Source organism: Mizuhopecten yessoensis, unplaced genomic scaffold, assembly GCF_002113885.1.
Source record: "Mizuhopecten yessoensis strain PY_sf001 unplaced genomic scaffold, ASM211388v2 scaffold4835, whole genome shotgun sequence".
Lineage (NCBI taxonomy): Eukaryota > Metazoa > Mollusca > Bivalvia > Pectinida > Pectinidae > Mizuhopecten > Mizuhopecten yessoensis.
Window position 1 is genome coordinate 50,643 of NW_018405745.1, and position 22,717 is coordinate 73,359.

The 22,717-nt window shown below is 38.3% G+C and overlaps 2 protein-coding genes across 3 annotated transcripts in view; one reads left to right on the forward strand and one right to left on the reverse strand.

Moving 5' to 3' along the window:
- The window catches only part of LOC110449863 (sushi, von Willebrand factor type A, EGF and pentraxin domain-containing protein 1-like), a gene marked incomplete at its 5' end in the record, with an annotated part of 42,832 nt that extends 24,472 nt beyond the window's left edge, over positions 1-18,360 (forward strand). The window contains 11 exons of the mRNA XM_021496999.1: positions 23-214; positions 3,643-3,825; positions 5,961-6,149; positions 6,841-7,014; positions 12,830-13,003; positions 13,524-13,586; positions 14,168-14,252; positions 14,641-14,732; positions 14,987-15,163; positions 15,445-15,630; positions 16,220-18,360. Of these exons, the coding sequence (XP_021352674.1) occupies positions 23-214; positions 3,643-3,825; positions 5,961-6,149; positions 6,841-7,014; positions 12,830-13,003; positions 13,524-13,586; positions 14,168-14,252; positions 14,641-14,732; positions 14,987-15,163; positions 15,445-15,630; positions 16,220-16,500 (1,796 nt within the window). The remainder of the gene's footprint in view (positions 1-22; positions 215-3,642; positions 3,826-5,960; positions 6,150-6,840; positions 7,015-12,829; positions 13,004-13,523; positions 13,587-14,167; positions 14,253-14,640; positions 14,733-14,986; positions 15,164-15,444; positions 15,631-16,219) is intronic.
- A 3,736-nt stretch (positions 18,361-22,096) lies between these two features.
- LOC110449850 (putative tyrosinase-like protein tyr-3) overlaps positions 22,097-22,717 on the reverse strand; it is a 16,363-nt gene continuing 15,742 nt past the window's right edge. For both annotated transcript variants that reach the window (XM_021496976.1, XM_021496977.1), the window contains one exon: positions 22,097-22,234. In XM_021496976.1, the coding sequence (XP_021352651.1) occupies positions 22,161-22,234 (74 nt within the window). In that variant the 3' untranslated portion in view covers positions 22,097-22,160. The remainder of the gene's footprint in view (positions 22,235-22,717) is intronic.

Here is a 22,717-nt window from a genome sequence, read left to right on the forward strand (position 1 = left end):
TGTTGTCATTTCCTGTTGCTAGTGAACACAGACTGTGGACCTCCGCCGGTTGTACACAATGCCAAACACGATCGTGAGCCGTGGGCGACGTCGTTTGAACAGGGAGTCATGCTGCAGTACGAGTGTGACGTCGGATTTACATCAAACAGAGGGAGTATCTTCCGGGCGTGGTGTGTCCGGAGTGGATGGGTGGGACCTAACATGACGTGTAGCCGTGAGTAACAGTATATCGGTAGAATGGGGGTGGGGCCTAACATGACGTGTAGCCGTGAGTAACAGTATATCGGTAGAATGGGGGTGGGGCCTAACATGACGTGTAGCCGTGAGTAACAGTATATCGGTAGAATGGGGGTGGGGCCTAACATGACGTGTAGCCGTGAGTAACAGTATATCGGTAGAATGGGGTGGGGCCTAACATGACGTGTAGCCGTGAGTAACAGTATATCGGTAGAATGGGGTTGGGGCCTAACATGACATTTAGCCGTGAGTAACAGTATATCGGTAGAATGGGGTGGGGCCTAACATGACGTGTAGCCGTGAGTAACAGTATATCGGTAGAATGGGGGTGGGGCCTAACATGACATTTAGCCGTGAGTAACAGTATATCGGTAGAATGGGGTGGGGCCTAACATGACGTGTAGCCGTGAGTAACAGTATATCGGTAGAATGGGGGTGGGGCCTAACATGACATTTAGCCGTGAGTAACAGTATATCGGTAGAATGGGGTGGGGCCTAACATGACGTGTAGCCGTGAGTAACAGTATATCGGTAGAATGGGGGTGGGGCCTAACATGACATTTAGCCGTGAGTAACAGTATATCGGTAGAATGGGGTGGGGCCTAACATGACGTGTAGCCGTGAGTAACAGTATATCGGTAGAATGGGGGTGGGGCCTAACATGACATTTAGCCGTGAGTAACAGTATATCGGTAGAATGGGGTGGGGCCTAACATGACGTGTAGCCGTGAGTAACAGTATATCGGTAGAATGGGGGTGGGGCCTAACATGACATTTAGCCGTGAGTAACAGTATATCGGTAGAATGGGGTGGGGCCTAACATGACGTGTAGCCGTGAGTAACAGTATATCGGTAGAATGGGGGTGGGGCCTAACATGACATTTAGCCGTGAGTAACAGTATATCGGTAGAATGGGGTGGGGCCTAACATGACGTGTAGCCGTGAGTAACAGTATATCGGTAGAATGGGGGTGGGGCCTAACATGACATTTAGCCGTGAGTAACAGTATATCGGTAGAATGGGGTGGGGCCTAACATGACGTGTAGCCGTGAGTAACAGTATATCGGTAGAATGGGGGTGGGGCCTAACATGACATTTAGCCGTGAGTAACAGTATATCGGTAGAATGGGGTGGGGCCTAACATGACGTGTAGCCGTGAGTAACAGTATATCGGTAGAATGGGGGTGGGGCCTAACATGACATTTAGCCGTGAGTAACAGTATATCGGTAGAATGGGGTGGGGCCTAACATGACGTGTAGCCGTGAGTAACAGTATATCGGTAGAATGGGGGTGGGGCCTAACATGACATTTAGCCGTGAGTAACAGTATATCGGTAGAATGGGGTGGGGCCTAACATGACGTGTAGCCGTGAGTAACAGTATATCGGTAGAATGGGGGTGGGGCCTAACATGACATTTAGCCGTGAGTAACAGTATATCGGTAGAATGGGGTGGGGCCTAACATGACGTGTAGCCGTGAGTAACAGTATATCGGTAGAATGGGGGTGGGGCCTAACATGACATTTAGCCGTGAGTAACAGTATATCGGTAGAATGGGGTGGGGCCTAACATGACGTGTAGCCGTGAGTAACAGTATATCGGTAGAATGGGGGTGGGGCCTAACATGACATTTAGCCGTGAGTAACAGTATATCGGTAGAATGGGGTGGGGCCTAACATGACGTGTAGCCGTGAGTAACAGTATATCGGTAGAATGGGGGTGGGGCCTAACATGACATTTAGCCGTGAGTAACAGTATATCGGTAGAATGGGGTGGGGCCTAACATGACGTGTAGCCGTGAGTAACAGTATATCGGTAGAATGGGGGTGGGGCCTAACATGACATTTAGCCGTGAGTAACAGTATATCGGTAGAATGGGGTGGGGCCTAACATGACGTGTAGCCGTGAGTAACAGTATATCGGTAGAATGGGGGTGGGGCCTAACATGACATTTAGCCGTGAGTAACAGTATATCGGTAGAATGGGGTGGGGCCTAACATGACGTGTAGCCGTGAGTAACAGTATATCGGTAGAATGGGGGTGGGGCCTAACATGACATTTAGCCGTGAGTAACAGTATATCGGTAGAATGGGGTGGGGCCTAACATGACGTGTAGCCGTGAGTAACAGTATATCGGTAGAATGGGGTTGGGGCCTAACATGACATTTAGCCGTGAGTAACAGTATATCGGTAGAATGGGGGTTGGGGCCTAACATGACGTTGAGCCGTGAGTAACAGTATATCGGTAGAATGGGGTGGGGCCTAACATGACGTGTAGCCGTGAGTAACAGTATATCGATAGAATTGGGATTGGGGCCTAACATGACATTTAGCCGTGAGTAACAGTATATCGGTAGAATGGGGGTTGGGGCCTAACATGACATTTAGCCGTGAGTAAAAGTATATCGGTAGAACGGGGGTTGGGCCTAACATGACATTTAGTCGTGAGTAACAGTATATCGATAGAATGGGGGTTGGGTCTAACATGACGTGTAGCCGTGAGAAACAGTATATCGGTAGTATGGCATCTGCCTAACATGACTTGTAGCCGTGCGTGTATATCGGTAGAATGGGGGTTGGGGCCTAACATGACGTTTAGCCCTGAGTAACAGTATATCGGTAGAATAGGGTGGGGCCTAACATGACGTGTAGCTGTGAGTAACAGTATATCGTTAGAATGGGGTGGGGCATAACATGACCTATAGCCGTGAGTCAAAGTATATCGGTAGAATGGGGTGGGGCCTACCATGACGTGTAGCCGTGAGAAACAGTATATCAGTAGTATGGCATCTGCCTAACATGACTTGTAGCCGTGCGTGTATATCGGGGTAGGGCCTAACATGACGTTTAGTATATGTGAAAAACAGTTCTTGAAGGAAATAACTTATAATAACAAGACACTGTCAGGTGTAATAGAGGTTGATATTGAATTCCTTCCTAGTGGATAAAAAATAAGGTAGAGTTTGTTACTGTGCTGAAGTTTTAATCAACAAAGATAACATTATCTATCCATCTACAATAACACTTGAAACCTTAGTTGCGTACACTGAATCTCTGACAGTTGTCCTCTGAATAAAAAATAAAAATAAAAATAAATCAGTTTCCTGAATTTATTGATGAACCTCTTATTTGCGTTCCTGATTTTCTTACGATTTTGTAGATGTCATAATAATAGAAAACATGTCTTTTTTATGAGAAACACTAGTAGACGATACAGGTAGTCATATAGAACAAAAATGGTAGTTTTTTGTTTTGCACCGTATGTTCTGAAGTAGCAAATATGTGTAATACCGCCATATCATCCATATTTCACTTTGTGAATAACAAACTAAACTGACTTTTACCATTTTTCTATGTGTCGTAGCCATGCTATGCTAAATATGTGTGGTGAATTTCCTTTACCAGACGCTGGGTGTCCCCTAAACCACACTTCCATCGAGAACGGGGGGATTATCCCCCCTAGTCAGATCACAACGGGCGTCAAACTGCAATACTTCTGCAAGCATGGCTATTTCTTAGCTGGGCGGGAGGAGCGCGAGTGTCTCCCAGATGGCACGTGGGGAGGGCGTGAGCCGAGCTGTGAGAAAGGTAATTCATATGTTACATTTAGCTATTGGACAGGGCCAGTATTCATGAAACCGTTCTCATGCTCAATCATAGATTATATGCTCAATCATAGATTATATGCTCAATCAAAGATTATATGCTCAATCATAGATTATATGCTCAATCATGGATTACATGCTCAATCATAGATTATATGCTCAATCAAAAATTATATGCTCAATCATAGATTTTATGCTCAATCATAGATTATATGCTCAATAATAGATTATATGCTCAATCAAAGATTATATGCTCAATCATAGATCACATGCTCAATCATAGATTATATGTTCAATCATAGATTATAATTATTTATGCTCAATCATAGATTATATGCTCAATCATAGATTATATGTTCAATCATAGAGTATATGCTCAATCATAGATTATATGTTCAATCATAGATTTTATGCTCAATCATAGATTATATGCTCAATAATAGATTAAATGCTCAATCAAAGAGTATATGCTCAATCATAGATTACATGTTCAATCATAGATTATATGCTCAATCATAGATTACATGCTCAATCAAAGATTATATGCTCAATCATAGATTATATGTTCAATCATAGAGTATATGCTCAATCATAGATTATATGTTCAATCATAGATTATATGTTCAATCATAGATTATATGCTCAAGCATAGATTATATGCTCAATCATAGATTATATGCTCAATCATAGATTATATGCTCAAAGTCACTTTATTGTTACTTACTAAAATCATGACAAACAATAAAAAATGCAAATGTAAACATTGAAAACAATATTTGTCTTTAAGTCTCTTCATTTTTTTCTCTCAAATCATTCACAAAATAAGATTTTATCATTAATTTATAAAATAGGAACAAGAAATTAGATTTGAGCACAAAATCCATGCTTGAGCATGAAAACGGTTTCAGGATACCAAAATTCGATCAACGGCTTTCAGCATTACAACGTTCATCAAGTATACGTACATATCAAGCAGGTATCGGTGTACAAGTCAAACTGAACAATATTTTGGTAAAAATCACTTTCAAAACTCAGTCTTTGTAGCGTTTGACGATTGATCGCAATAGTACACAAGTAGTTTATATTGGATACCAGAGATGGTGCTTCGATAGAACGATGTCTCCGTATGAAAAGTATGACTCGGTAAGAGCCATCAAATGTATTCGGCATGATGGTGCCCCGGTGGCGGGCTTCATGGAATATATGGAAACCGGTATACATTACTGGTAAAACTGTGTTTTGATTAGATGACGCATCGATGAGTTTTTTGTACACGCGTAAGGTTTCGAAATGGAGTGCTTCAAATATATGGCATAATATGATCGGTATATCCATTTCGTTACCAAAATAACCTTTCTGACCAAGTTTCTGATATGTGCAGGAGGAGTATCATCAAGTTTAAATCTTTTGAAAGTTTGCTTCGTGGGGGATGGGGGTATGCTTCCGGCGTGAAGGTAAATCAGAAGCAAGCAAGAAAAAAAGTATATCAAGTGACTAACTAGTACCCTATCGTTAGCCATACAGCCCGGAACCGCACACCAGTATGTTGGCATATTGTTTTGACAGCTGTCGGACTATCGGTGTTTACCGGTAGTACATAGCCCTCGACCCCATAGCGTGACATGTGCATCTCGACGTTATATCAGTGGTACTAGATAATCATCGGTACAAATTGTTTTCGAGGTGATTAAGGTCGTGCTATATTTTTAACTAACGGAGCAAGTCACCCACGTAAATTCTGTATTTAGACTCAGTAATAGTAACCCAATGGTCGATTTTGTTTACTTTGATATGGAATAAACAATCGCCGATTCTACCATGAACTGAAAATGATTATTTAATACACAAAAAGGACACTTGTCAATAGCTATAATACGAGCTTGCGACTCAATGGTATATTCAAAACTGCAAGATAGCATCGAAAACATTTATTTTAGTAATAAAATATTAGAAACGGTATACTGTGAATTTTACTACGAAATAGTTATGCCCGGTCAATATTTATATAAAAATCCAAAATGGCAGGGGTGATGCAGAATTAACCGAGTGGTCTCATTTCACATGTACCAGGCTCCACTCGTCGGTAAGATACATCGCAAACACTCTTTCTTCTTACAGTGACGTGTGGACCACCACCCATCATCGAACACGCCATCATCATGGATATCGAGACTGACGGAACGTTTGCATCCGGGCAACAGCTTACGTATGCTTGTGACCGAGGTTACGACATGAAAGGAGACCCGAGAGCGATGTGTAACACGGATGGCGATTGGACCTGGTTAGGAATCAGGCTCATGTGTAGACGTATGAAATCTATTAATACATATCTATAAAATGACGTTCTTTTAAATAAGATTTCAAGGGCATCTTAATGACGTTCTTTTAAATAAGATTTCAAGGGCATCTCGTTACCTATTTAGTAGGTTTTGAGTGGAAGTGCGCTAAAAGTAAACTCCCGTGGCATAGTTCGACAAGACAAGTTGACAGTTTCTTGACTATTTTTCTAACAAATATGAGGTTATGTGTGACGTTGCCTCATATTTGATAGAAAAATAGTCAAATAGTGAAAGCTAAACGAACCAAGGAAGGTGTTGCTTTACAAGGCGGTTGGGGATAATGTTATGGAAAAATAAGAATGCGTGGCCATTGTGTATGTTCTGTTTGATAGTATGTACTGTATCTTGTGTCATCGATCACTGAACCGACACAGGATGAACGACAGTAGCTTTCCTTGTCACTTTCGAAAGCATTTTAAATCGGGTTTTGCTGGGTGATCAATTCATTATCATTTAACGAAAGTGGTATTTATTTGTTTACTTCTCGCGTCCGTTTATCACTTCGCCACATTGATAAAGTTAACATCTCTGCATATCGATACTGCGGCGCTTCCATTTCCGATTTAATGCTAACATAGTGCTACATAATGCTGTGCTGTCGTACAAATACGCACTTTGAGCCAAATATATAAATATGTGTGTGTTCCCAATTATTGTAGCCATCAACTGTGGATTCCCCGGGAACCTGGTGAACGGCTGGCAATCGGGTCATCGCTTCTTCTTCGGGGAGACGGTCACTTATCATTGTAACGAGGGATACGAACTCATAGGGCAGAGAAACCGGACTTGTGAGGAAAACAAAAAATGGTCTGGATTTCTACCGAAATGTATAGGTAAGATAACAGGACAACTATCATAACAGCTTACATATAAGACTTACTTAGATCCATTAACCAGTTTTCAAACATCTGTTTTACGAGAATTTTACGATTACATGTTATCACATAGTTACAAGACCATATATAGGCCTATAAACGCTACCACAAAAAAATGAATCAGTGCCATTTTGAAGCTTCATTCCCGCCTCGAATGACGTGAGACCTATCATTAGACGCAAATACTTTAGTGACGTTCGGCTGCTCACCAGTACATACTCTTTCATGCTACAAAATTTTAATATAATGGAAGTCGGTTACTCTAGCGGACTAATATAATATGGATGTAATTGATTTGCGTTCATACCGGCATGAATTGTATATGTCTACAGATTTCTCTAATCCTTTGGTGAACTAATATTTCTTCTCACCTCTACGTGTGTGGGACACCCATGTGAAGAAAGCCTTTCTTCTACTTTCACACATGTGTAGTAGGACGATGAATAGTGATAAAGAAAGTGCCGTCGCTAGGACTCGAACCCGCGACCTTGGGTCTCCAGCCTGATGCTCTACCGCTGAGCTAAAGGGAAAGTCCCTTCAGCTGACTCATGAAAGGCAACCTAAGCAATGCACATCCTTTACACATGTATCCACACTTTTCCAGCTGTGGTATTAATATAATATTTAACTCCTATTTGATTAGACCCACAATCTCACCACCCGGGGGAAGAATGGTTCTTTCACTCTTGCCTTGGCGTTGAGACTAATTGATTCTCCATTTATAACAATTGTATACTACAACTTCAACAATACATTGACGTAGTGTCAACATTGTATACATGACAGGAACAACTACATAAGGGAAACAAATATGGCCGAACAAATAGTTACTTCCCCTTTGATTTGAGATCTCTGTCAAGGGAATGAAAGATTCTGTAATCGTTTTGTACAACACCGAGATATGTCCATTTCCTGTAGCGCATGAAGATTTCATCGTTTGCACGCGCAAGTTATCGCGGTCGTCTTATCAGCCAAGGGGTATAACTCGTGCTTTGTTTACATCCCGTCTGCTCTCTCCAATACACATCAAGATGTTCGTAATATATACGTAGTTCGTGGGAACATAGTTGACCGTAGTGACTACGGTCAACTAGGTAAAAGTAGGTTCAAAATCGGCAAAAGAGGAAATATAAAGAAAGCAGGGTGAGCTACGTGTAATTAAGGCCAACTACATTGAACTATGAACAAAATGGCTGGGGTTAACCAGAGACGTATAATACATGTATTATACGTCTCTGGGTTAACTAGGGTCGCACTACCTCTAACTACGGACAACTACGTTAAACGACGGCCAAGTATGATCAATTACGGTCACCCACGTTCAAACTACGGTCACGGTAGGGTCTTGGCATACAAACTCGTGTGGAGATATTTTGAACATGTTGAACATTTGTGGGCTAACCACGGCCAAATCATCGGTCCCTTGAAGTTCAAACTACGTTGAAATACATCTAACTACGTTTAATACGTTTAACTAAGGTCACCTACGGTTTACTAAAGTCAACTACGGCTATCCCCCACTACGGTCAACTACGTGCGTAACCGGAAGATGTGACCCCGTCTTTAAATTCGGAGTATTTGTACATGCACAAGGAGGAATTGTTGACGTCCAATTCTGCTCCAGGAAATGGGACTGTTTTTCTTTCGTTAGACGTCATGACATTTTCACACAATTCAATACGCACTACAATCAAGTAATTGATTTTAGTTGAACAGCTGATTGAAACAGAATCCATCCCTGATGTGAAGTATAAAGAAGGTCATTCAAAGACTCGCGATAAAATCTTAAGCAGGGACGCTTAGGAAGCCTCTGGTCTCGACTCAATATTTTATCACTCGAGATTGAAATTACCTTACGCATGCCTCATATCAAGAATGGAGTCTGTTAACTCCACATAAAAGCACCCGATGACCTCAAGTTCGGGAACCACTTTTTTTTTTAGATCATGACAAAGATTGCATAAAAGTAAACAGATTGTTTGAGTTGAAAATGCTCATACTTTCAGTATTGTCTGCAATTCGTCTGACTGTAAACACTTATACATTAAACATTATTGTTGTTCAGTAGATAAATATACATGTGTACAGAAATAAGAATGAAAACATNGCACGCGCAAGTTATCGCGGTCGTCTTATCAGCCAAGGGGTATAACTCGTGCTTTGTTTACATCCCGTCTGCTCTCTCCAATACACATCAAGATGTTCGTAATATATACGTAGTTCGTGGGAACATAGTTGACCGTAGTGACTACGGTCAACTAGGTAAAAGTAGGTTCAAAATCGGCAAAAGAGGAAATATAAAGAAAGCAGGGTGAGCTACGTGTAATTAAGGCCAACTACATTGAACTATGAACAAAATGGCTGGGGTTAACCAGAGACGTATAATACATGTATTATACGTCTCTGGGTTAACTAGGGTCGCACTACCTCTAACTACGGACAACTACGTTAAACGACGGCCAAGTATGATCAATTACGGTCACCCACGTTCAAACTACGGTCACGGTAGGGTCTTGGCATACAAACTCGTGTGGAGTTATTTTGAACATGTTGAAAAATGTTGGGCTAACCACGGCCAAATCATCGGTCTCTTGAAGTTCAAACTACGTTTATAATTACGTTGAAATACATCTTATTACGTTTAATACATTTAACTAAGGTCACCTACGGTTTACTAAAGTCAACTACGGCTATCCCCCACTACGTTCAACTACGTGCGTAACCGGAAGATGTGACCCCGGCTTTAAATTCGGAGTATTTGTACATGCACAAGGAGGAATTGTTGACGTCCAATTCAGCTGCAGGAAATGGGACTGTTTTTCTTTCGTTAGACGTCATGACATTTTCACACAATTCAATACGCACTACAATCAAGTAATCGATTTTAGTTGAACAGCTGATTGAAACAGAATCCATCCCTGATGTGAAGTATAAAGAAGGTCATTCAAAGACTCGCGATAAAATCTTAAGCAGGGACGCTTAGGAAGCCTCTGGTCTCGACTCAATATTTTATCACTCGAGATTGAAATTATCTTACGCATGTCTCATATCAAGAATGGAGTCTGTTAACTCCACATAAAAGCACCCGATGACCTAAAGTTCGGGAACCACTTTTTTTTAGATCATGACAAAGATTGCATAAAAGTTAACAGATTGTTTGAGTTGAAAATGCTCATACTTTCAGTATTGTCGGCAATTCCTCTGACTGTAAACACTTATACATTAAACATTATTGTTGTTCAGTAGATAGATATACATGTGTACAGAAATAAGAATGAAAACATATTGTCCGTGACTACATTCTTAGCACAATGTGACGAGGACAACAAACGCAGGGATCTTATCGAACATACACATTTATCATTTTATCAACAATAATTGTACAATTCCGTGCTAGAGTACTATTGCCTTGTGACCTAGCATCACAGTTAGAACTTAAATAGCATTCGTCTTTTAACCCATTAACGCCTGAATTTGAACCTTACCGAATCAAAGACTGGGCAAGTCCAGTTTTAATATGTAGGAGTGAAAGAGTTAAGCCAGTACAATCATGTGTGAGCTAGTGACGTCATCGTTGGGTTAACATCAGAGCCAATATCTAAGAGTTAACTTTGATAGTACAGTGGATGGTTACTTATGTATCGTGTTACGCCCCAGTCATACCGGGCCTGCGACCAGGATACGACCTAGCTGCGACTGAAAAACGTTTGATTCGCGAGCAAATCGCGCCTAGTCGCAAAGGTCGTTTGTGTCCACACGATCAAAATCAGTTGCAGGTCGATGGTCATGCTCAAAACTTCTTACCTGCGATTGATAATCGTAAGAGGTCGCAGACAGGTCTTACATGGTCGTGTGACCAAGTTTCAAGTTTTATTTTTACACTCACGCCACACGTATACGTGCGTAACAAGAAGTCACATATCACATAGTATACATTGATGGACATAGTACACACATAATATGACACATGATACAATTTATACAATAACAACCCATTTCAATAATTCTTTTAACTAACTTATCTTAGATATTAAGTAGCTTCATTACTCTTTGTATACATTTACTTACCTTTGTTAAAAGTACCGTGTTATATATTGAGAAAATTCCTTTCATTTTGATATAAGTTGGGTTGACATAATAATAATTTGGTATATAAAGTTGTCTAAGAGCTACAACAGATACATTAGTACATTGGTATAAGTAGTGGTATTCGTCCCCAACACAGTTATTACATAGGGGACATAACCTTTCCTCGCGTGGGACTATATTCCATCTTCCTGTTTCTATAGGAAATTTTATATTTGATGTTCTAAATTTACATATTACTTTTCGTTCATTACGATTAAACTTTAAAAGATATGGTTCAATATTAAACTGATATTTGAATAAGGAATAAACTTGCCCTCGCGAGATGGTTTTTAACATCATGAAACCAACTTTGAATGAATTGATCGCATAATCTCTGCTTAATGATAGTTTTCAAGCATTTTCTATTGATTGTACATGATATTTGGAAAGTCCATAAATTATTAAATCCAGTATTGTTTAAAATATCTCGTATATACGTTAACCATTTAAAACTTACTACAGAATTCTGGTGCAAATTGTACATTAACCTATACATTACACAAGATAATTTCGATCCACCCGTTATAAGCTTATGCCAGAACATAACCATTCTAACACTGATTGCAATTTCTAGGGGATATCTTCCCAACTCACCATATTTTACCATATAGTTTGGGGTGCTCTTCCGAATGTTAAGAATTTCCTTACAAAACTGTAAATGTATTTTTTCGATACTTTTTGAATTTTCATAGCCCCAGATTTCACATCCATATAATAAAATAGGTGACACAAGTGCATCAAATAATTTCAGTTGAAGATCTACAGGAATGGAAATATTTCTAATCTTAATATACAATGCATATAAAAAAAACATTTTTGCTTGCTCTGTTAGTTTACTTTTGGCTTTTGTAAATATACCATTGTAGTTTAATATTCTTCCAAGATATGGGTACGAATCTTGTATTTCTAAAATATCATTATTTAACGAAAAGTGATGGTCTCTTTTACTTTTTCTTTTTTCAAAAATCAAAACTTTAGTCTTTTGGGTATTAACTGTTAATTTCCATATATTACAATAATTTTGGAATTCATTCAATGCGTTCTGTAGGCCATCTGGTGTTTCTGACAAAAGCACTGTATCATCAGCATATAATATAATAAACAATCTTAAGAACAAACCTAAATTTTGATCACTAATGGCATACACTTTATTCAAACAAGAAACATCACGTTGATTGAGGAAATCCTCTAGATCGTTAAGAAAGAGGGAAACAAAAATGGCGATAGGTTTTCTGCTTGTTTTACCCCGACATTGCACATGAAAAAGTCGGATGTATCATTACCATTAATTACGCATGATTTGGTATTTTGATATTAATTATAAAGGACTTTAAATATTTTGCCCGTAATGTTACTATTTTACAACAAGCACCACCAGTCGTCCTGCCACCTTGCGATTGGTCGGTCACCTGTCGGACGATCCCACGATCGATAGTGCGACCAGTCCCGACTGGTTGCACGCTCTTACGATTGGTGGTACCACCAGTCTTTAGCTCGCTAACGAGTATATTTGGAGTGACTTCGTGGGTCCAAGTCGCTCTCCATTACGACACTGAGGCTTTACAGTGTATATATAGTCATTTGTCTGCTTTCTTTTTTACTGAAAACTTTATTTTGTTATTCTTTCATACGTATCTTTTAACAGCTGTGGAGTGCCCGACTTTGCGAGCTCCTCTCGAAGGCACGATGGTAGGTTCCGGGAATGCTTTCGGAACAGTTCTGCGGTTCGAATGTAACGAGGGATTCCGACTGTCCGGTTCAGTGGAGAGACGCTGTCAGGCAGATAGAACATGGAGCGGCGAAACAGTCCTTTGTCAAGGTAATATACCAATAACCAATGATATACAGCAAACTAAACCCTCTTAAGAGAGCCGAACCCCTTTTGGTAGGATACGTTCCATTGGCTGGCTTCTATATTGGAACCCTGCCGTAAAAATCCTTCCAAGTATGTTTTAAACTTTATTTAAAATAACGAAAGCTTCAATGATGTAAATCATTTAAACTTGAAATATAACATACAATTCTTGCTCTTCTATTACAGTTGCAATGTTTCGTAGTTACGTTGTATTATCATACTTATTCAGTATATATAAACCACGTGATCTTGAAACTATTGTCTTGTTTTTTACTCTGACGTTAAAATTTGAAATGCGAATTTTCTGTTGGTTGATTTCTAAACCGTACTCGAGAAATATTTTTGAGGTCATGTTGCAACTTTTCAAATTGCTTACTACGCAATTCTAATAATGTCCCGTTTCGTATTAGCCAATCGGATTGCAGATGTGTTTTGAAGGCGTGACGTCATTATTTGTGACGTTTCTCCTATTGTTGACTTCTAGCTCGCTCTCCAGGTAGATCCTCTCAAAACAAATACTCGAGCTCGAGATGGGACTCACCCAATAGTAAGTCTCGTTAAAAATTACCAAGTCTCGTACACGTCTGAATAGGCTCCGAATTGAAACCACTAGGGTCAGAGTTCATCCGTTCAGATTCAATAACTTTTGCGACACTTTGTTTTTTTATAATGATGTATCGGACAGTTGTCAGAATTTCGATGTAGTGTTAGAGTGAAGTTTTATCGAGATAATTGTGTACAATTTTATAACTGTAGTATAAAGATAATAGATTGTACACCGATTGTGTATGTTTAGTCGGTATTTGCATGGCTGCACTTTTTTGTTTTTCGTTTTGTCAGGCTAGATTCTAGCTACAAATGTTTAATTGTCCGCAGATGTTCAAGGGGTTGTGGTCAAGTATTTTGTCTCAAATAACGAGTTTCCGTGTGAAAATATCACGAAACTAACACCGATAATGGTCTGACTAGTTGTGATGAACTCCGACCCGACAATGGTTTATAGATCTGAAGCGTCCTGTGTTGGTGTGTTGTGTGACCCAAGCTTCTGCACTAGCCTCGCATACCCTTTCATGTGTTTTACCTTGCTTCCCATGCATTGCTTACTTACAGACCAACTTTCTATCACAGAGGTCAACTGTCGGTGGCCAGAGCCGTTCTACAACGGATACGTCCTGGGCGAAACAACTACGGTCGGGTCAGAGCTTTTCTTCAGGTAAGTCAGGTCTGGGAGTACGGAAACACACGGCACACAGACGTTTACGGGACTTTATGGGGGAAGGGGGCGTTTTGAGGGTAAAATTGTGATGGGGTAAGGAAGAAGGGATAAGGGGCTGACACGATGAATTGCGAAAGAAGAAGGCAGGGTGAAAGTTGGAGACAGACACGTGCTTGGAGGAGGAACACGTGTTTTATGACAGAATGTTGCTTCGAAGGTGAGTTGAAAAAGGAAAGGTGCCGTTTTGTACGTTTTGTGAAATCGAAAGTACCATTCATTGCGCGAACACACTCATCAGTTCGTGCGTTACCCACACCCGTGCATGTTTTATCCGCAGTATAATAATGTCATATGTACTTGTTGAAGAGTATTGTTTCTGCTACAGTTGTAGTGTTCGTACCAACTTTGACGGAATTTCGCTGTCCACCAGATGTTTAGAGAACGGTGAATGGTCCTCCCCTCCACCTACATGCTGGGGTAAGCTTTGTCATATACAAACACTTGTAGATCTTAATGTTAGCTATACAGATCACAGTGACATAAATACTATTTTCATCAATACACTGATATATTCCTACGTCACATTGTTGTTTGTTTTTTTGATGAATGAATATCCCTACGCCGAACTTGAACTCACCCTAGATTATGAAACATTCAAAATCTTAACATAATATTCTGTTGACACTATTGTAAATTTTGTATTTGAATGTCTGTGACTATTTGGTTATAAGGGCAGTGTGAGGTCCCCACTATCTTGAACGCCTCTTTGGACAAATACCGAGAGGGCGAATGGGTGCGAAGTGGCCTCGACCTGGAATATCAATGCAAGAATGGCCTCGTTCCGGATGTAACCAATCGCGTGCGATGTCACAACGGTACTTGGACGTCAATGCCGCGATGTGTACCAGGTAAAACATGTTTTAGTATGATTGTGATGTGTAAATACAAAGAATTTTTTTAAGTACTGGAAAAAACAAAAAACGAAGAGCAAAAACTAAAAGCACCAATATTGAACATCATAATATTTCCTCCGGTTATAGATATATCCACCGGAGAATACAGAGTATTACGATGACTACCAGAAAAAACTAATAATGCTTCAATTTTGAATCATTGCGTTAAACGTGAAAGACTACTTTTTTCCTCATGACGTTACATTTTGTCTCCTCTCCGCAATGTGTAATTGTAGCTGCGTGTCCCCGGCCCCCACCCCACGTCGACTACGGTTTAAGGGTGTTTGACGGTTTACGACACAACAGCCGGGCTAAATACATCTGCCGGAACGGCTTCCGGCTCCGGGGCATGCCTGCCGACAATTCTTTCCTCACATGCAAGTTCGGGTTATGGACAGGAGGAAACCCAGTCTGCGAGGAATGTAAGTATTATAAGACGAGAAGAGTATATACATGTAAGTCAGAGGGACCGGTAAACGTAATATTTGATTTGTTCAATGACGGTAACAAAAAGTACATTTTAGCATTAACAATTCCCAGCGATTAACATGCTATTAATATGTATGATCACAATTGTAAAACTTAAAAGACAGTGTTTCTGGCAGAGCTGTTGAAGATCTTATTTGAAATAATCGCGTCATTTGGCTCATACATGGCCGACTGAATGATTGGCTGTGTTTGTGAGTATTTCGTTAAACTATTTCTTCAAAATACAAACTTGGTTTTAGACACAAAATAATTAAGATCGTACGATTTAGAACGTCGTCTCAGAGCTGAAAGGTCTACAGACTTCATATGTTTTTACTTCACAGCAATACATCTATCATTTTTGCATTAGAACTCTCAGAACGGTTATATGATCCGTAACTATCCCATTCCTGATCACAATGTCACATATTTATACTGATAGTTTACACGCACTAAGAAGGTTAAATGTGTAATTCATGTTTCCAAAATAGATTTCTTGTTTACAATAACATATGCTCCAAATTATGCAACATATTTTTTCAGTTTATTGCCCAAACCCTGGAACGATTGCAAATGGGAAAATTTACAAGAATGGTCTTCGTGCAATATTCGATTTCCAGCACTACATAAAAACAATTCGACATGGAGACCGGATCCTCTTCAAGTGTAAGGAGGGTTTTGTGTTGAATGGACCAAGTGGCGCTACATGTGTCAATGGACAATGGCGCCCTCCTATCAATAATCCGGATCGCAAATGCAAACCTGCCACGCACGCGCCGTTTCCAAAACTGTGGATACCATTAGAGGAAATGCCTGAAACGTAGTACTGGGGTATTTGAGATATATTTGTGTAGCGAGTGAGTGACGCCAAGGGGAGAGTTTTGTACATTTACTTTTATTCCGTGTGCTATGAATGCTCTTGTGGCTGTGGAAGAGAGGATGGCCGAACAGACATCGGCGTCACTCAAACGCCCAATGGGCGACAACTCTCATGGATTTCAATACACCGCAATTCTACTAAATTCACTGTAGTTTTGAGAATAACGGAAGAGTCCAGTTGATATTACTGAAACCTGAAATCAAAATTGTAATGTACACGTTCGTAATTTTTATCGTTTTTGTATGGTAATTAAGACTGAAGCTAAGCATATGTACTCCTGACTTGTTGCTATATCAACGCAACGTCTCATTATTTCTATCCTTGGTGCAGTAGACGGCGGGCTTCTGTGAGCATGCTCCGCCTCGATTACAGATAAGTGAGTGACCTAGTTATTGGCAGGTTGATATCATTATTTTGTCGATAATTCTAGTTCATCTTTCAGCATTATCATCAAAACATAATTAACTGTTCACGGTGTTTTAGCACCGGTACGCAACTTAGATACGTGTGTACCTATTTTTATAGTTGACTGTATCGTATCATGTGTAGTGGTGTGTGTACTATATAGGATAGTGCATACGATCGTGTATATACCGTATTGTATTTACGATTACAGTCAGACAATTATTTGACCAGATTGAAGTGTACTTATATTAACATGTAACATGTGGTTTGTACTGGGGGTCGGTGGCTTTCCATATCAGTAAAAGTCACGTGCTCCCATTTTCATGTTCCCATCATCAAACAAAAAAAATTCCTGAAATATACTTGATATACATAATCTCACATTTTAGCAAACCTCAGTTCCATTTTATCATACGATCAATATCTTTTTCAAATATTCGGAAAAACATGCTTTTCCAGGTCAAGTTTGAAGTATCAATTCAGCTACTATGCCTCTAAATCTGATTTTCTTCATTGTGACGTCATAAAATAAACTAGTAGTCAGTGATGTGATATCTTGGTCACGATACGAATTAACACACTAAAGTATGTCATGGGTGTTTTTCACTGAATAACACGGTAATCGCTGGATTAATTTAAATAAAGTGTACTTTATATGACAAATGAAATGCTTGACAAAATGTTTGAAAATTATTATGACATGTGAAAGAACCAGAAATAGAAATGACCTATACGGATACCTGAAATGCCGTATTTAGATTAAAACTCTTCCAACGTGTATGCGTTTGTTAAATAACATTCTTCACGGTCCATAAACAAAGATGTGTTTAGGGCCAATAAAAGGTCGAAAAGACTCGCCAAAAGAAATTGTATGAAACAAACAAAAAGCAAAAAGACGAAGGTAAAATTGAAAAGGAAAAGTGGCTATATTTATATATTTTGAACAGACTCAACAGTTTTCAAGTAGTCTAGAATTGTAGATAATATTTAATGTTTCGAAAATAGATCTGAGATTTGTCTTAATCCGTGTGTGAAGGATCTAAGGAGACATTTGAACTGATTTGTGGGAGATCTCTATTCTGGATTACTTTGCCTTAGTTCCATTTTTCTCCGCTAGACTGTGCTCTTTGATACATGTATTTAAGCAGGATAACCTAGCGGAGAGTAGAACAAACTACGGTAGGTAGACTAGTCGAGGAAGACCTCACGAGATATTTGAAATGAAGTGTAAAAACCATACAAAGAAGTACTCGCGAAGTACAAGTGATTTAAAACACAAGAATACAATCCCACGCGGAATGAACCTAACCACTGTAGGTTATCGGTAGTATTTTACAGCAGATCCATGTACATTGTCGTATTTTTGATAATTAAACATCGGTGCCATTTTTTCATGCAATAATGTCTGTTATTCTTACTTTACAAATACACACGTTTGGTGGGCGACACGTGACGTACATGCTAGGTTGTATACGTGTACCTCATTCGGGTACGTCATTGTTAGTCATTACACGTGTACGACAAATACATACAAACGTTCACCTGTACATACACAGAGTATACGTACACGTCCTTAATAGGCAACATTTTCACCTATCAATGATAGTATTGAAAGTTTCAAATTATATTTTGTAGGATGATTTCTATGCTAACTGGACTCTGGATATCTAGTTTCTTGACTGTGGATATTTGTTTGATAGGACTAGATATTTAATTGTCTTGACTGCCGATATTTGTTTGACAGGACTGGATATTTAATTGTCTTGACTGTGGATATTTGTTTGACAGGACTAGATATCTAATTTCTTGACTGTGGATATTTGTTTGACAGGACTAGATATCTAATTTCTTGACTGTGGATATTTGTTTGATAGGACTAGATATTTAGTTGTCTTGACTGCCGATATTTGTTTGACAGGACTAGATATTTAATTGTTTTGACTGCTGATATTTGTTTGACAGGACAAGATGTTTAATTGTCTTGACTGAGGATATTTGTTTGATAGGACTAGATATTTAATTGTTTTGACTACCGATATTTGTTTGACAGGACTAGATATTTAATTGTTTTGACTGCTGATATTTGTTTGACAGGACAAGATATTTAATTGTCTTGACTGAGGATCTTTGTTTGATAGGACTAGATATTTAATTGTTTTGAATGCCGATATTTGTTTGACAGGACTAGATATTTAATTGTTTTTACTGTGGATATTTGTTTGACAGGACTAGATATTTAATTGTTTTGACTGTGGATATTTGTTTGACAAGACTAGATATCTAATTTCTTGACTGGGGATATTTGTTTGACCGGACGAGATATTTAATTGTTTTGACTGCTGATATTTGTTTGACAGGACAAGATATTTAATTGTCTTGACTGAGGATCTTTGTTTGATAGGACTAGATATTTAATTGTTTTGACTGCCGATATTTGTTTGACAGGATTAGATATTTAATTGTTTTTACTGTGGATATTTGTTTGACAGGACTAGATATTTAATTGTTTTGACTGTGGATATTTGTTTGACAAGACTAGATATCTAATTTCTTGACTGGGGATATTTGTTTGACCGGACGAGATATTTAATTGTTTTGACTGCTGATATTTGTTTGACAGGACAAGATATTTAATTGTCTTGACTGAGGATCTTTGTTTGATAGGACTAGATATTTAATTGTTTTGACTACCGATATTTGTTTGACAGGACTAGATATTTAATTGTTTTGACTGTGGATATTTGTTTGACAAGACTAGATATCTAATTTCTTGACTGGGGATATTTGTTTGACCGGACGAGATATTTAATTGTTTTGACTGCTGATATTTGTTTGACAGGACAAGATATTTAATTGTCTTGACTGAGGATCTTTGTTTGATAGGACTAGATATTTAATTGTTTTGACTACCGATATTTGTTTGACAGGACTAGATATTTAATTGTTTTGACTGTGGATATTTGTTTGACAGGACTAGATATTTAATTGTTTTGACTGTGGATATTTGTTTGACAAGACTAGATATCTAATTTCTTGACTGGGGATATTTGTTTGACCGGACGAGATATTTAATTGTTTTGACTGCTGATATTTGTTTGACAGGACAAGATATTTAATTGTCTTGACTGAGGATATTTGTTTGATAGGACTAGATATTTAATTGTCTTGACTGCCGATATTTGTTTGACAGGACTAGATATTTAATTGTTTTGACTGTGGATATTTGTTTGACAAGACTAGATATCTAATTTCTTGACTGGGGATATTTGTTTGACCGGACGAGATATTTAATTGTTTTGACTGCTGATATTTGTTTGACAGGACAAGATATTTAATTGTCTTGACTGAGGATCTTTGTTTGATAGGACTAGATATTTAATTGTTTTGACTGCCGATATTTGTTTGACAGGATTAGATATTTAATTGTTTTTACTGTGGATATTTGTTTGACAGGACTAGATATTTAATTGTTTTGACTGTGGATATTTGTTTGACAAGACTAGATATCTAATTTCTTGACTGTGGATATTTGTTTGATAGGACTAGATATTTAGTTGTCTTGACTGCCGATATTTGTTTGACAGGACTAGATATTTAATTGTTTTTACTGTGGATATTTGTTTGACAGGACTAGATATTTAATTTTCTTGACTGTGGATATTTGTTTGACAGGACTAGATATCTAATTTCTTGACTGTGGATATTTGTTTGATAGGACTAGATATTTAGTTGTCTTGACTGCCGATATTTGTTTGACAGGACTAGATATTTAATTGTTTTTACTGTGGATATTTGTTTGACAGGACTAGATATTTAATTGTTTTGACTGTGGATATTTGTTTGACAAGACTAGATATCTAATTTCTTGACTGGGGATATTTGTTTGACCGGACGAGATATTTAATTGTTTTGACTGCTGATATTTGTTTGACAGGACAAGATATTTAATTGTCTTGACTGAGGATCTTTGTTTGATAGGACTAGATATTTAATTGTTTTGACTGCCGATATTTGTTTGACAGGACTTGATATCTATATATATATAATTGTTTTTGACTGCCGAAATTTGTTTGACAGGACTTGATATCTATATATATATAATTGTTTTTGACTGCCGATATTTGTTTGACAGGACTTGATATCTATATATATATAATTGTTTTTGACTGCCGATATTTGTTTGACAGGACTAGATATTTAATTGTTTTTACTGTGGATATTTGTTTGACAGGACTAGATATTTAATTGTCTTGACTGTGGATATTTGTTTGACAGGACTAGATATTTAATTGTTTTAACTATGGATATTTGTTTGACAGGACTTGATATGTAATTGTCTTGACTATGGATATTTGTTTGACAGGACTAGATATATAATTGTCTTGACTGTGGATATTTGTTTGACATGACTGGATATTTTATTGTTTTGACTGTGGATATTTGTTTGACAGGACTTGATATGTAATTGTCTTGACTGTGGATATTTGTTTGACAGGACTTGATATCTATATATATATAATTGTTTTTGACTGCTGATATTTGTTTGACAGGACTTGATATCTATATATGTATAATTGTTTTTGACTGCCGATATTTGTTTGACATGACTAGATATCTCATTGTCTTGACTGCCGATATGTGTTTGACAGGACTCGATATCTCTCTCTCTATATATAATTGTCTTGACTGTGGATATTTGTTTTACAGGACTCGGGATACTTTATTGGTTTGACTGCCGATATTTGTTTGACAGGACTTGATATCTATATATATATAATTATTTTTGACTGTGGATATTTGTTTGACAGGACTCAGGATACTTTATTGGTTTGACTGCCGATATTTGTTTGACATGACTAGATATTTAATTGTCTTACGTATTCTTTGGAGGATTCTGAAAACCGGAAGTTTCTATTCAGTTAGCAGGACGAAAACATGAATGACTTCATTGGGTTTCCGGAAATGTAATAATGAATATATATAAATATTAATTGTATTTCTTTGACAACAATTATAAAACAAGCTATTGCACTTAGACTAATCAATCTTGTTGACCTGGATGGAAGTAGGCCTTATGTGTGAGGAAACTGGAGTACCGAAGAAAATCCACGTGATAAATAAAATGACAAATAATCAAACAGCTTTTTAGATTTTAATGAAACGATCAAACAATATAAAGTATAAACAGGAATGTTGGCATCACTTCCTGCTCATGAGAGGGAGCATCGTGGGTCCTACTACAGTAGGAGATCCGACCTTGGGTGGTTCTAACACTGTAACAAAACACGACGTGATAGATTAGATATGCAGAACTCTGCATTATGATTTCATTGCCCTGGTCAATGCTACACTATAGAAACACTTTATTACTCTATATTTTTTCATATTGTGGTAATAGATGTTAACGGAGTAGCGCGAGAAGAATGAGAATTGTTATAAAACGTGTACAGAGGAGTGACAGAATGATGAAGATAATTGATAGAATGATAACATTGTTAGAAGAATGAAAATGATAATGATCCTTGTACAGATGTTGACAGGAACGACTGAAGAATGAGAATAATGATGCTTGTACAGATGTTGACAGGAACGACTGAAGAATGAGAATAATGATCTTTGTACAGATGTTGACAGGAGTGACTGAAGAATGAGAATAATGATTCTTGTTCAGATGTTGACAGGAGTGACTGAAGAATGAGAATAATGATCCTTGTACAGATGTTGACAGGAGTGACTGAAGAATGAGAATAATGATC